At 37.2% G+C, this 13402-nt stretch overlaps 1 protein-coding gene across 1 annotated transcript; it reads left to right on the top strand.

Moving 5' to 3' along the window:
- The first annotated feature begins 2813 nt into the window (after window positions 1-2813).
- LOC135580901 (E3 SUMO-protein ligase MMS21-like) lies at window positions 2814-12860 on the top strand. The gene is made up of 7 exons (XM_065154535.1): window positions 2814-3003; window positions 3139-3210; window positions 3276-3386; window positions 3495-3605; window positions 9307-9446; window positions 12106-12191; window positions 12261-12860. The coding sequence occupies exons 1-7, from the start codon at window positions 2905-2907 to the stop codon at window positions 12395-12397; spliced, it is 756 nt and encodes a 251-aa protein (XP_065010607.1). The 5' UTR covers window positions 2814-2904; the 3' UTR covers window positions 12398-12860.
- Window positions 12861-13402: the final 542 nt, after the last annotated feature.

The raw sequence follows: 13402 nt of genomic DNA, 5'->3' as shown, positions 1-13402 counted from the left end.
CCTATCTCTGCTGTCCGACAGCAAACACGCCTTCTGATGACGTGGCTTTGATGGCTTCTGTGCTCGGCCGAGAGACGTTTCCTCTTCCTCGATCCCATCAGTGGGTTCAACAAAGAACGTAATACGTGACGCCACCAAACAGTCCACCGGTGGATCAAACTCCATCCACTGGTCATTCGGTGGAAGGATCGCAAGGAAGAATTAAAAGACATCGTGGACGAAGCCGGTCGAATGCACAAGGATCTGCGATGACCCACGTCGGCGTAAGTGGGCTCATGCAGCAGCGTCGAGCTCACGCTCTCGTCACGGCGGCGGGGATGAGAACGAGGACCCGTTTGCGTGCCGTCGTCCACGGACCACCCGTCCTACGGTGGAGATGTGTCATCCGACGGCTGGAAAGGCGTGCCGGCGAGGGCCAGCTCACGTTAGCGTCAAGGTTATCACGCGCTCGTCTACCGTATATGGCGGGCCGGTCGGTGTTGGGTTGTGGTTTGCTGACATCGCCGGTCATCATGGAATTGTCCCCAAACCCTCAGTTCAATATATAATTAGCTCGCATGATGGGATCGTCATAAATTTTGTTCGCGAAAGAGAGAAATTTGGGAGATATAAATAAAAGATGTACATGCATCGACATTGAACGGTGGATAAGCAAAGGATTCAGCGCCAATCGAGTGCATTTTATCGGGAAAGAAAATAAAAATTGACTGATGACTTATTATTATTGTTTTTACGTGAAAAATAATATTTAAATAATAAAAAAAATTCATAACCCAAACTCAATTGAATTAAATTTATCCCATTATATAATTTGGGTTATACTGAGTGTAATCCTAATATAACTATGGTAAATGAAGGGTAATGACATTTCCTCGACTTTCCTTTCTTATTATCGATTCCTTTTTAATTTTTCACTATTACTTCGAGTTCAAGCCTTGCACGTCGAAGAAATAACTCAAGGAAGTATTATCGATAAATCAACCCAAAATTTTACATAAAAATTAAGATATGATTCTAAGTTGATTAATATCATTTTTTATTTTTTTTAAATACAATAATTAATTACTAAAAATTATAAAATTTTAATCAGTGTTGTGATTAAAAGAATTTAGTTTAATTTTAAATATAAATTGATTAATTTTCATTAAACCAATCCAAATTCAATTAAAGGGGTTGAGACATATATAAAGTAGGAGAAGAAGAATCAACATGGAAGAGAGAGAGAGGATAAAAAGATAGAGGGACAAGAGGAGGATGAGATAAGCAGAGAAGGTAGAGAAAAAAAAAAACACTATGAAAAAGGAGGATAAGACAAAGAAGGAGGTGAAGAATAATGATAAAGAGGAAACGAACGAGTCAAAGTAGAAGAAAGGAGAGTCAAAGAATAATGATAAAAAGAAAAGGAATGAATCAAAGTAGAAAGGGGAGTCAAAGAATAATAATAAAAACGAAAGGAATGAATCAAAGTAGAAGAAAGGAGAAGCCAAGACAAAGAAGAAGAAGAGACCAAAGAGAATGAAAATTGAGTTAGAGGCTTAAAATTTTTGATCCAAATCGGATCGGACTTGCTTAATGTGAAAGAAAATGACCATACATAATTTTATTTATTGGTTTTAATATAATTTGACATAAAAGGTCATGATAGGATCAAAGGAACTATTCCATAAAAGATTTATAGTATGATTTTTTTTCCGATAAAATGTCAAACAAATATATATTGGAGCAGGAGAACGTCCCATCGTTTTATCTATTACCAATTGAAAAGAGAAAATCAAGTAGAAATTGACAATTTCATCGGAAAAAATATTTAGCATGTATTATATTTTAATTTTCCAACAATCCAAACCGTTTTGTTAGAACATGTAATTATAACATAAGTTTATCTCTAGGCGTTAGGATTATATGTTATCGTATATAATTAAGTTAATTATAAATTATATCATGTAGTTAGATCTCCTTAGTATACTGATTCTTAGACTAAAAAATTATATTAAAATTTTATATTTAATCTTATTTATCCTAACATCATCAATTTTACCGACGAAATATATAGATCGAGTCGAAATTACCTTTTTGTTTATCATTTTTGTATCATTTGTGTCACCGACAAGGTCGATCGTTACGTCATTCTCGTCGATTACCATTACAATAATCACCTATAATGTTATCATTCATCACTATCGTTAAAAATATTTTTTTACTAATCATTTTCATGTCATTCATGCACATATTGTCATGTGATATATCTTTCGTACGTAAAACCAACGATATTATGATAAATGAAGTTAAATATTTTTATTTTTATAATTTAAGATTTAGAATATTAAATAGATTTAACTACCGAATGTAATATGTGATTAATCATATAAAAATTAGTTAATTAGTTGGTTTGTGTCTAGGAGTCTACTTATTGAAAGAGGGGGCGAGAGAGATAGGAATAACGGCTGAAGTATCCACCGTTAGGTTGCCGGTTACAAGTCATAAAGGTTTGTAACTATCTTCTCCCCTCTCTTCTCTCTTCTCTCGTCTTCCTTTCTATGTTTTGTGCCTTGTGATTACGTATAGGTTAGAAATCTAACAAGTTATTGATTTCTTATTTAAAATGATATAACTACTTATTTATCAGATAATTAAGAACTCAAGAATTTTATTTTAGATTTCAAAATAAATTATTTTTAAATTATTCTGAAAATAAAAAAAAGTTATCCTCCCACAAGTATTATTATTTATTTTGGAAGGGAAATGTTATTTTCTTTTACAGTAATCCAATTAAATTATTTTTATTGATCGTAGAAAAGTTCCTTGCCATTTAAGGAAGACAAAATAAAGACGTAGAACTTTCATCACCTTCATAAACCCCGTGCGCCCGCGACCGCGCCTTCCCCTGGAAATCCGGACGGCAAGATGCCGGCGTCTTCTGGCTCTCGACCGCAGAGCTCCACCGCCGCCAGGATCTCCGCTACCGCAGCCACCCTCTCATCCGACAATCAACACGTCATTGCTGTAAGATCCCCTCTCCTTCCCCCCAAATTCAGAAACCCTAAAAACCCTGATGCCCAATCTCCGCCCTTGAAAGGGTAATTTCTGAAGCGCATTCCTTGTTTTCTTCTCCTCCTCCTCCTCCTCCTCATGTTGTAGGAGATCCGCAAAGCCCTATCCATGATGAGGAGCATCGCGGTGGACCTCGAGAAGCAGGAGCAGTCCGACAAGGTTAAGATTTGTTATTTCTTGGCTAAAAAGAGAAGGCCCTAGGTTTTATTTGAGCGCCGATGCAGGTTAAGGAATTGGAAGCTGCCGTCTTGGAGCTTTTGGATACGTACGATGACTGTACCCATTTCTCAGAGGCGATCCAAACCATTGGTAGCAACTACCAGCCATCTGAGCAGGCAATTTCTTTTACTCCTTTTCTTTTCATGCTTCCGTACTATCTGAATGAGTTAGAAAATCTTATGTTCTGATCACGCTATTGTGATTTTTGGTTTAACGATATGCAGCTGACTGATTTCAACAAGTTATTAGAGGATGAGATTGCTAAAAGCAAAGCAGTGTCTCCTTCTGTCCCACAAAACAATCCATTTTATCGGCAATTCAAGGAAGCCATCTGGGTACGTTTCTTGATTCATGGTTCAGATTTTTGTTAACTATATTCAAAATTTTCTGGGTGTACTGGTGCTTATCGCTGTTCAAACCTATCTCTCCATGCTTAGATTTTGTTGGACTTACAGGTTGCTCGAAGTTTTCTCTACTTTGATTGGTAATTTAGGATGTTCAGCGGCACGCAGAGAGATGTGACTTTGGCTTTCTTTGATGATCAAGACTGACGGAACAAAAATCCTAAAATTGGCACAGAATTATTTAGGCCGTATTGAGAATAGTGATAATAAAATAATATATTCTTTTATTATGCACATTAATTGGAAATGGACATTGTGGCTTGTGTTAATTAAGGAGCAAAAGAAGAGGAAACTTTTGCATGAGATAATTGTGATGACATTTGACTTTATGAAACGGTGGAAGCTATTCATAATACAAGACTATTTGTCCAAACGAACATTTTCTAACTGAGAAATGGTGCTGAAAAAGGTTAGAAGGTGAGGCAAAGGTTTATAATCTGAGTTTGGATGGTGAAAGATGGGGATGGAATTTTAGATGGCCTGATGTCTGGACTGTATGCTATGGTGAAGGTGTTGGATGTTGTAGAGTTTGTAATGATGAAAAGCATCACACTTTGTACTAGCATATGATTAGCTCGGTGCATACCTTCTCTATGCTCCATGTTGGCATCATGCCTCCATTATTGTGTCAGTTGCTCCAAATAAAGGAGAAAACCAAACCAAAACAAACAAAATGTGAACAAAGAAAGGGGTATACGATGCTATTTTAATTTGTTTACCTTTAATGGTAGAAATGTAATGGTGCTTATAAAAAAATAAACACGATGAACGGTTATAGCATATTGAGGGATGGTGGTCTTATCATACATTTGAGGAGCTAGTGATTTAAGAGGAGTGCTCTGCGTTTTCATATTCTTTATTTGAAATCCTGTTTTGTGATGTTAGAAGATTAATGTGGAAGGGAAGAAGATTCAGAGAGAAGATTGTTGCCCTAAAGGGTTATGATAGGAGGCTCTGGTCCTATCTTTTTATTTGGATTCATAATTTCATCATCTTATAATCATTTAATCAATGACCTAAACATGAGGAAAATTATTTATTTATTATAGATTGAATGATTGTTATGTTTCTATATTAATGTCTTATTATGGAATGACACATTTTATGAATTTGATCTTTAATATATGGAAATAAGGATATCATGATGGATGAAATCATTGTTTCTTATGTTGTCTATCAATTGAAACCAACAAAAAGATAGTCATCATTTCATTTTACGTGGCTTCACCTAAGCCAGTTCTTTTCCTCTCAATTTGGCTACCAAATAGGTAGCCTATAACCACCCCTTCTTTTTCAAATGAGCCCTCAAGTGGGCAGCCCACAGTCATTCATTCTCTCCTCTAATGGGCTCTCAAACGGGCAAAACCACATCACATATTCTTTCCTTAAGAATGGACAGCCTTTAATTTTTTCTCATATGGGAAATTCTTAGCACCCTCGTCTCCGAATACGGCTTGCCCACAAACCCAGCTATCCAACTCACTTGGGTAGCCCACAAGCTCGACCTTCCCATCTCTACGTGATCGGCCCATAGGTTGGCCCTACTTCACTCGGCCCCATAGAACAATCCCCAAACCGAGCGGTTAACCCTTCATCATTAATTATTATATCATTTAAGGACTTTGATTATCAACAGGAAGACAGCGTTGTTAGACAATTCACTAGTAGATGATTTGCTTTAGGGATTAGGAGATCGTTAGACGTGACAACTAGACGACCTCCTTATTGGGAGTGATAAATCTTTATCGTGGCATGTGAGAGACATCAATCCTCATCAAAGTGTAATATGAATCCTCTCTATTTGTTTTTTTGGGTGCTATACATCTTGAGAATTTGGGTATTTGGTTGAGCCATTAATGATTGTTTGGTGTGTTTATGTGAATGCTATGCAATATGTTGTGTATGTAGATGTTGTATATTTTTGCCTATTTTGTTTCCTTCGAATTGCTAAATTATTTACTATGTATTGCCAACTTAAATAATTTCCTTTGAATCAATGTTTGCGTTATCGGTTCGAACCAATGTATCGGTCGATCGGTAGTATGATGCATATTGCTCCGTACTGACATATTGTGTGTCGGTATGGCGGGGCGCATCGACGACATGGAAAAAAAGCTGAAAACAACTTTAATTTTTTTTTTGAAAAATAAAAAAAGTTAGATTAGAGTTTGTAAGTTGGAAATAAATATAATTTAGTATAATTTTAGCAAAAATAATGTAAATTAGGAAAGAATAGTGACATCTTTTTCGGGCCTTGAGGAGTAGCTTTGTGGTACGTCTCGGATCGTCCTTCCATTAATATTGAATTATTTATGTATTGTCGCTCTATGCACCACTCTTAAACCGTGTAGATGGGACCATCGACTCCTCGACATCGTCATCATCATCGTCTATCAAGGCATCGCTAAACGGATGATTTTGGAAGCTAATGATGATGTTGTGACTTGGGCACAATTTCAAGTTGCATTTTATGGGCAATATTTTCCATCTCATGTGCGTCTTCACAAGCAGCAAGAATTCATCAATATTCAATTGGGTAGCAAGTCTGTGTTAGAATATAGAAATTATTTTGAGTAGCTGTTTTATCTTTTAATGCCCATGATAGCCAATGAAGAACGGAAGGCTAAGCACTTTGAAAGGGGTCTACGGCCACTTATTCGAGAATGAGTGGCCATCTTTGAGTTATTGACTTATGCAGAAGTGGTAAACAAAGCTCTCATTGTTGAGATGGTACTTGACGAGCATAATAAAAGAAAGGATTTGAGGCACAACTTCTCGTCTACGCCATTGCAAGGACGAAGTTTTAACGTTGATGGTATGAGACTTTCAAAGGCTCAATATCATTCACCGCAACCTTATCAACAACAAGAAAACATGAGTGCTTCCAGACATGTGGCAGTGAGGTGGCATAACTGTGGAAAAATGGACCATGTTTCCTTGAGTTTCCCAACAATACGAATGTGTTTTCATTGTCAACAACCTCGTCACATACTAAAGGTTTGTTCGTTGAGGTCTCCACATCAACAACAATGTGGGGGATGACTAGGAAAACAAGCTCGGGATTTTACTCTGACTTATCAGAATGCTCAGGCCTCAGAATGGGTACTTAAGTTATAATTGTCCTTTGCTATGTGCCACTTGATATATTGATGGATTTGAGTTTCACACATTCTTTTATTTCACCATAGTTTACATTTGAGTTGAACAAAGATCATGTGCCCATAGATTATCTCTTATCAGTAGAAACATTAATTAGATAGTTCATCCTAACAAACCAATGATGTATTTCATAATTTGAGGAGTATTTTGATGTATTTCCTAGTGACTTGCTAAGATTACTCTTTAATAGGCAGATATAATTTTTTATAGAGCTACAATTGCGTATAAAACCTATCGACAAGCTAATATATACAACAACATAACACCTATCTACAGCCAAGCACTCGCTGGAGCTTGCTTAGGAGTGGTGAGCAAACCTGGCACAATGAGCCAAACCCAAGTTGGTCCTGAGCTAGATTCGTGCTCGTGCTTGGACAATTAGCTTAGCTCGAGTCATACCCTAGCTAGACCCATAACTGAACCAAGCAAAGCTCAACCCAGTTTGCATTAAGCCCAACTGTAGATCAATTGATCAATCGGAGCTAAGCCAAAGCCAAGCTCGAATCGCATCTTTATTTGGCTCAACCACCTATGGAATAGTGAAATATGTCCTTCGCCCCACCCCGCCTTCTTGCACTTAAAGACTCTTACCTTAATCTCCTTTGACTATCGTTTCTCTTTTATATTTCGTCGATGCCTATTTGCAACCTAACTAATTTCCTCGATCAACGTGCCACTCTCTATTTCTTTCACATGATGTTGCTCTCCACTCTTTCCCTTACCATTCCTATGTTGCCCTTTTGTTTCGTTGTTTGGTACTTTCTCTTCCGTCGCCAACTCCCATTTCCATATCTGTCAATCTCCTCGTCTCTTTGTTGTTGGTTCTCCATTGTCGAGTCTCCACCACCCTCTCTATCTCCTTTGTTGCCACTCTCTACCTCCTTCGTTGTCTCCCTCTCCATCATCTTGTTTCTTTGTTGCTTCATCATCAATTCTTCGTTGTCTTGGCTATTGACTCTTCACCATTGCAGACACTCCATAATACCTCTACCTATTTCTTGTTTCTGTAGTTAGTCCTTTTCTTGCATTTTTATAAGTTGACCATTTAAGATTATTAAGTGCATTAAGGGAGAAACTTATGTAGCTAATTCATAAATTGGAGAGCATAGACTTATATTAGTGGTAAAGTTTCTCATTTACCCAAAAGAAAACAATTATACAAGAAAAGACATCATGAATCCGAAAAAAAACATAAAGATAGATGTGCCATTTTGCCTTGATAAATGTGTGCTTTTACAAATGATTAAACTTATGTGATTTGAGGTTTTAGTGGTAATATTTTGCATATGTAATGATATGAAACTCACGAATTATTTAGTTTTTATTCTAAATATTATCTTTATCCTTAATTATATATTTTTCTTTTTTATTTGTGAGCGCTTAGATTCGCTCGAGTGAGCGCTTGGGTTAGGCCTGGTGCCTTTTAGTGATGAGTGCCTTTGACAATACTACTTAAGAGAGATTGAACAATGAATATGATATAAAGAGCGTTTATTTTAATTTGTACGTGAGGGTCGTGAAGTGTCTTCATCTTCATTCGGGAGTAGTTCCTTAGCAAGCCTCTCATTTTGGCCATTGTTTATTCTCTCTTTGGTATCATTGGTCATAACCTGACCTGATAAGATAATGTCTCATTAACTTTAACTTGATAAATCTGGACCAGTGATTCAAAATACTTAAGCCCAAATTAATGATAATCCACTCATCAAGTCCTTATAAATCAATAAAATTCTTTTCTTACTTTCGATGTAGGACTAAGCTGGGGCATGTTCCTCAATTTCTTTTTTATGCTTGTTTATGTTGGCTTTCTTCTTTCACCACATCTTAAGAGATTTTTTTGGGTCTTGTTTTAATACATAAAACTTTTGTGAGAATATGAAGCATGGATTGTTCAAATTGGCTGTGTCCATAATACCTGATTCTTGTATCCGATACTTTTTGGATATGTGCTCATTTCCTAATTGTCATTGTTGTTTTAGATATTATTCAATCGTAGTGTTACAGGTTTGTCATATTTGCTGCATCATGCAATTTGTACTGCCTTCTGTAGACCTGGTTTTATTCGAACTTATTGATTCATATGGTCTTTTGTTTCATCTTTGTTTTTCATATATCATTGATTTGAAGACTGTATATACTTTGGTTAAGCGGTTCATATCTTTTATCAGTTGTTTCTTTACTATAACTCATTTGATTTTTTTATTAACATACTTGTAAATGGTGAAATAATTAACATATCTTATGCAGCTAATTAATGTATACTCCTCTTTTCCTGCATCTTCTTTGTACTGCACTTCAGGCACTATGGTGCTCTTGCCAGGTAGTCTTACCTATAATAATCATCTGAGGGTAGACATAACCAAGAAACAACTAGATTTTGCTGCTGTTGTAGTCTAAATTTTTTTGTGTGTATTCTGTTGGTAACTTTTAGTATTTCTAGTGCCAGCTAAGATAGCTTCATTATTTTCTACAGAATGTTCATCATGCAGGTCAACCAATGCCTGGTGAGGAGCAGGAAGACATTATTATGACCAGTACCCAGAACAACCTACTAAATATCACATGCCCATTAACAGGAAAGCCTCTTACAGAATTGCAAGATCCAGTTCGCTGGTAAGTTATTTCACTATTTCTACAACTTGCAGTTTTGAAATTTTTATAGTGGAAAATTTGTGCGTCGTATAACTACAATTGTAATAGTTATTAATTGGTAAATGAAAATAAAAAAGTTAACCGTACAATTAAGTGGAAAATTTCGCTGGTGCTTTTGTGATGCATGAGCAACAGGAGTCAGATGTATTGTGTAGGAGGGATGATCAAAAGCTCAAAAGATAAGATATGTGGAACATTGTTCATTCCAAGGACTGTTGTAGCATGTACCGGACCCATTCCAGTTGCTGGTTGTGTACTGGTGCACTAACATGATACATCAGCATGTACCACCCTTTTGAAGATGAAGAAGGAGAAGAGAAGGCTCAATGGAGGAAGAGGAAGGAGGAAGATGAAGGAAGAAGAGGCAGCAGAGGAGGAAAAATTAGGAAGAGGAAGAAGGGGAGATGGTGGAGGAAGAGGTAGAAGAAGAAAGAAGAGGAAGCCGTGGAGGTGGAGAAGGAAGAAGAGGAGGGAGTGTACCAGGGAAAAAGACAGCGAATTGTAGTGGCGATGGCAGCGGCATTGTTAGAAGAGGGTTTCCACAAGAAAGGGCTCTTATTTGCGAGTCCTTACCGCTGTTTTAATTTTTTTTCTTTTAAAACTGAGTTGGGCCGGGCCGCTCGAAATGGAGCAGTCCACATACCAGTCTACTCATGGACTGGTACATATCACCCGTTTCATACCATTTTGGGTGGTTCGGCAGTCCTGGGTCATGTAGCACGATTAGGTACTTGCTGAAGAAGGGTCACCTGTCCGTTGATTTAGAGGAGGAAATAGAGTAAAACATAAGCGGACAACAAAATATAGCATTACAAATAAGAACAAGCTGCAGTCGTAGTATATGTAGTTGACATTAAATTTGATCAAGAATTGACTCTCAATTTGCAGATAGACAAGCCTCACATCATGTGTTTAAATATGAAATCAATGTCATTTTGTGTCTGGCCTAAAACTTCAAGTTCAAGGAGTTTTTCACACTAATCTGACATGGCAAGTTGAGTCTGAGGACTCTTTTGATACCTACCGTTAGTATATCTATATCTCATGCATGTTTCATACATGTGAATTTCTTGGTGACGTGGTTTGAAAAACTGATACTGCATGTCGTTTCCTGGGCTTTCCTCTCCCAGCACGTGATACATGGTTTGCCATGTGGAAATTCAAAAATTGTGTGTGCTTCCCGATAATGAATTTCATATATGTAGTAGGATATTCTTTTGTATGCATGAGTTAGATAGATAGGAGACAGGACCCTTACAAGACTTGATTAACAGCAAGACACTGTCCTTTCTCTCTCGCTGATCATTGTTTCAGTGGATGCAACTGTCACTGTATATTTGATCTTAGTAATGGACACAAGCCCACAACCTAAATAGCACTTGAAAAATATTTATGTTGTGTTATTCTAAGAATTATTATGTAAAGTGAGTAGGTTCAATGGAATGAGAAAAATTCAGGATGCTTTCTTCCCGTCATTTTGTGAAGCTAGCATCAAGTGTAAGGTTTGTAAAAACTGGTGTGAGACCGGTTTCTACAGAGTGATTTGTAGGGGTATCAAATGTGTGCTTGTAACTATCATCCTATCCTTTGTATGTCTAATTAGCCTCTGCTGTAATTTTATTGTTGATAAGGTCGTGTATGTTTCTATATGTATTTTTGTTACTGGATATCTTCTGCTAAATATGATTAAAATCCAAACAATATTAAACAAGGGCTAAGCCTTGACAAAACCTAAATCTATCCTGTTCCACAAATCATAGTTGAAATCCTGACTCTCCAGTCCAACAACACAGCCTAACCGGATACACCTAGGACATGAATAAAGCCTTGGCATGTTTCTGTTACTGCTTAAACAACAATTTATGACTGATCTTCTCTCGGCACCAGAAACATCAGCCTAAGAATCTTGATCAAGGTTTAACCTTTAGGCTGATACATTAACTTGATTAATTACTAATCATGGTATTGCAATTAAGACAATTATACCTTCTGAATGCTGCCTTCAGGCATCGTATGTGAGGATCATTTAAAAATTCAAATACTGCAACTTTTACAAAATTTCGACAACCTTGTTAATCCTTTCATGCTTCATTCGAGACAATTTTCCAATTTCAGTCCATATATATTAAATCTGAATGACTCTATGAATATTTATTACCAAAACTAAATTCCTGCAAATTCTTGGTTCATACTAAACTTCAGAAACCTTAGTTTTCTTCAAATCTTCTTCCTTTTTGCCCCATGTCAATTTGGTAATCCAACTAAATGTGAAGTCTATTTTTGGAGCAATTGAGTTTCATGAATATTTTCACTTCTGGGGATGAGTGTCCATATGATAAAGCCCTCGTCCATCACCCAGAAATATGTTAGCAGTATGAACAACAGTGTATTACTTTTGTGCTTCCTATATTTCTGTTAAGTTTTTTAGTACAGGTGATAGATATAGTTCTTTCAAATTGAAAGAATATGTTCCTTGACTTGATTTCCATTGCTTCACCTAGAGGTTGACTGAACTTGATCATTGCTTTAGAACTATTAAAGACAGCAAAATTTAAAGATTTGGGTGCACTTTAATCTTCTCTTTTTAATTTGTTTGTGTGACTTGTTATTCATGGTGCAGCATGGACTGTAAACACATTTACGAGAAGGATCCCATAATGCACTACATAAGAACAAAGAAGCCGCATCCTCAATGCCCAGTTGCAGGTAAGTTACCTCATCTGTCATTCTATTTTACATGTTCACCAAGTTGCTCACTAAATTTTGTTTTCTCAGGCTGCCCCAGAATTCTCCAGTTAGGACGGGTTGTATGTGACGCGTTGCTTCCTATCGAAATCGATGAAATGCGCTCAGTTAAAGGTGTAGCTGATGCTACCGCTGTAGAGGATTTCACTGAAGTCGATGACGACTGAAGAAGCCACTGAAAGCGCATGGCTATGAAATAGTGCAACATGGTTTCATGCAGCTCCAAGCTCTACACACCGTACGTTCTCTCTGCCTCTCTGTGTAGAAGACCTGTTTGCGAGAACTTGTGCATGACTAACACCAAAACAACAAGAAGTCGTGTAGAGGACTGAGCTGCTTATCGACCCATCTGATCTTTCTCAGTTCTGGTGGGCCAATCAGTGGAACTTCCTGGCCATACAAGAAGGCACCTTCTTGTATGGTAAAGATGGCAACTGAACAAGAGCCAGATAGATCTTCAAATCGCTCGGCTACAAACAGTATGTTAATCGGTGGTCTTTTAACTGCAGAAAACGATTTAAAATTGATTTCAAACAGCTTCAAATTGGTTGGATTCAATGAAGCTCGGCTTCAGCAAACTCTATATTTTGATTAAGTTGATATATGGGTATTTCTCTATATCTTGAAGCATGTGGAAGAGCAATTCAATCATTGGACTCCATTGATTTTAGTGAAATGAATATATTCATAGCACATTGGAATAGACTCGACCATAGTTTGAAATGGAATCGAATTGGTCAATACGAGTTGACCTTTAGTGAAATGAATATATTCATTCATTCATAGCACATTGGAATAGACTCGATCATAGTTTGAAATGGAATCGACTTGGTCAATAACTAAAAATGAATTGGGTCAACGGTTCGAATCGAATCGAACCGGAATCGGGTTCTCGTGGTTTGGTTTCGGTTCTTATAAGTTGGAACTGGTGTCATGGCTTCACTGAAAGGGGGTCAAGTTTAAGCCGTTGCTGTGTATGACAAAGCATGTCATTCAATCCGTAAGAATATTCCTGCGTTCCCGTTTCGTCAGAGCATATGTTTGCAGGAGGAAGGAGTCTCCGACAACCCAAAGTCCGAATCATCAAACCATCATCACCAAGCAAAAGATAGGAAGCAATCGTTAGTTCTCAAACATAATCGCGAGTTAGAAATCTGATGCAGGAGAAAGCC

This window comes from Musa acuminata, chromosome BXJ3-6 (genome assembly GCF_036884655.1).
Source record: "Musa acuminata AAA Group cultivar baxijiao chromosome BXJ3-6, Cavendish_Baxijiao_AAA, whole genome shotgun sequence".
Classification (NCBI taxonomy): Eukaryota; Viridiplantae; Streptophyta; class Magnoliopsida; order Zingiberales; family Musaceae; genus Musa; species Musa acuminata.
The sequence above is the reverse complement of the archived record's forward strand: the minus strand, read 5'-3'. Positions and strand labels throughout refer to the sequence as shown.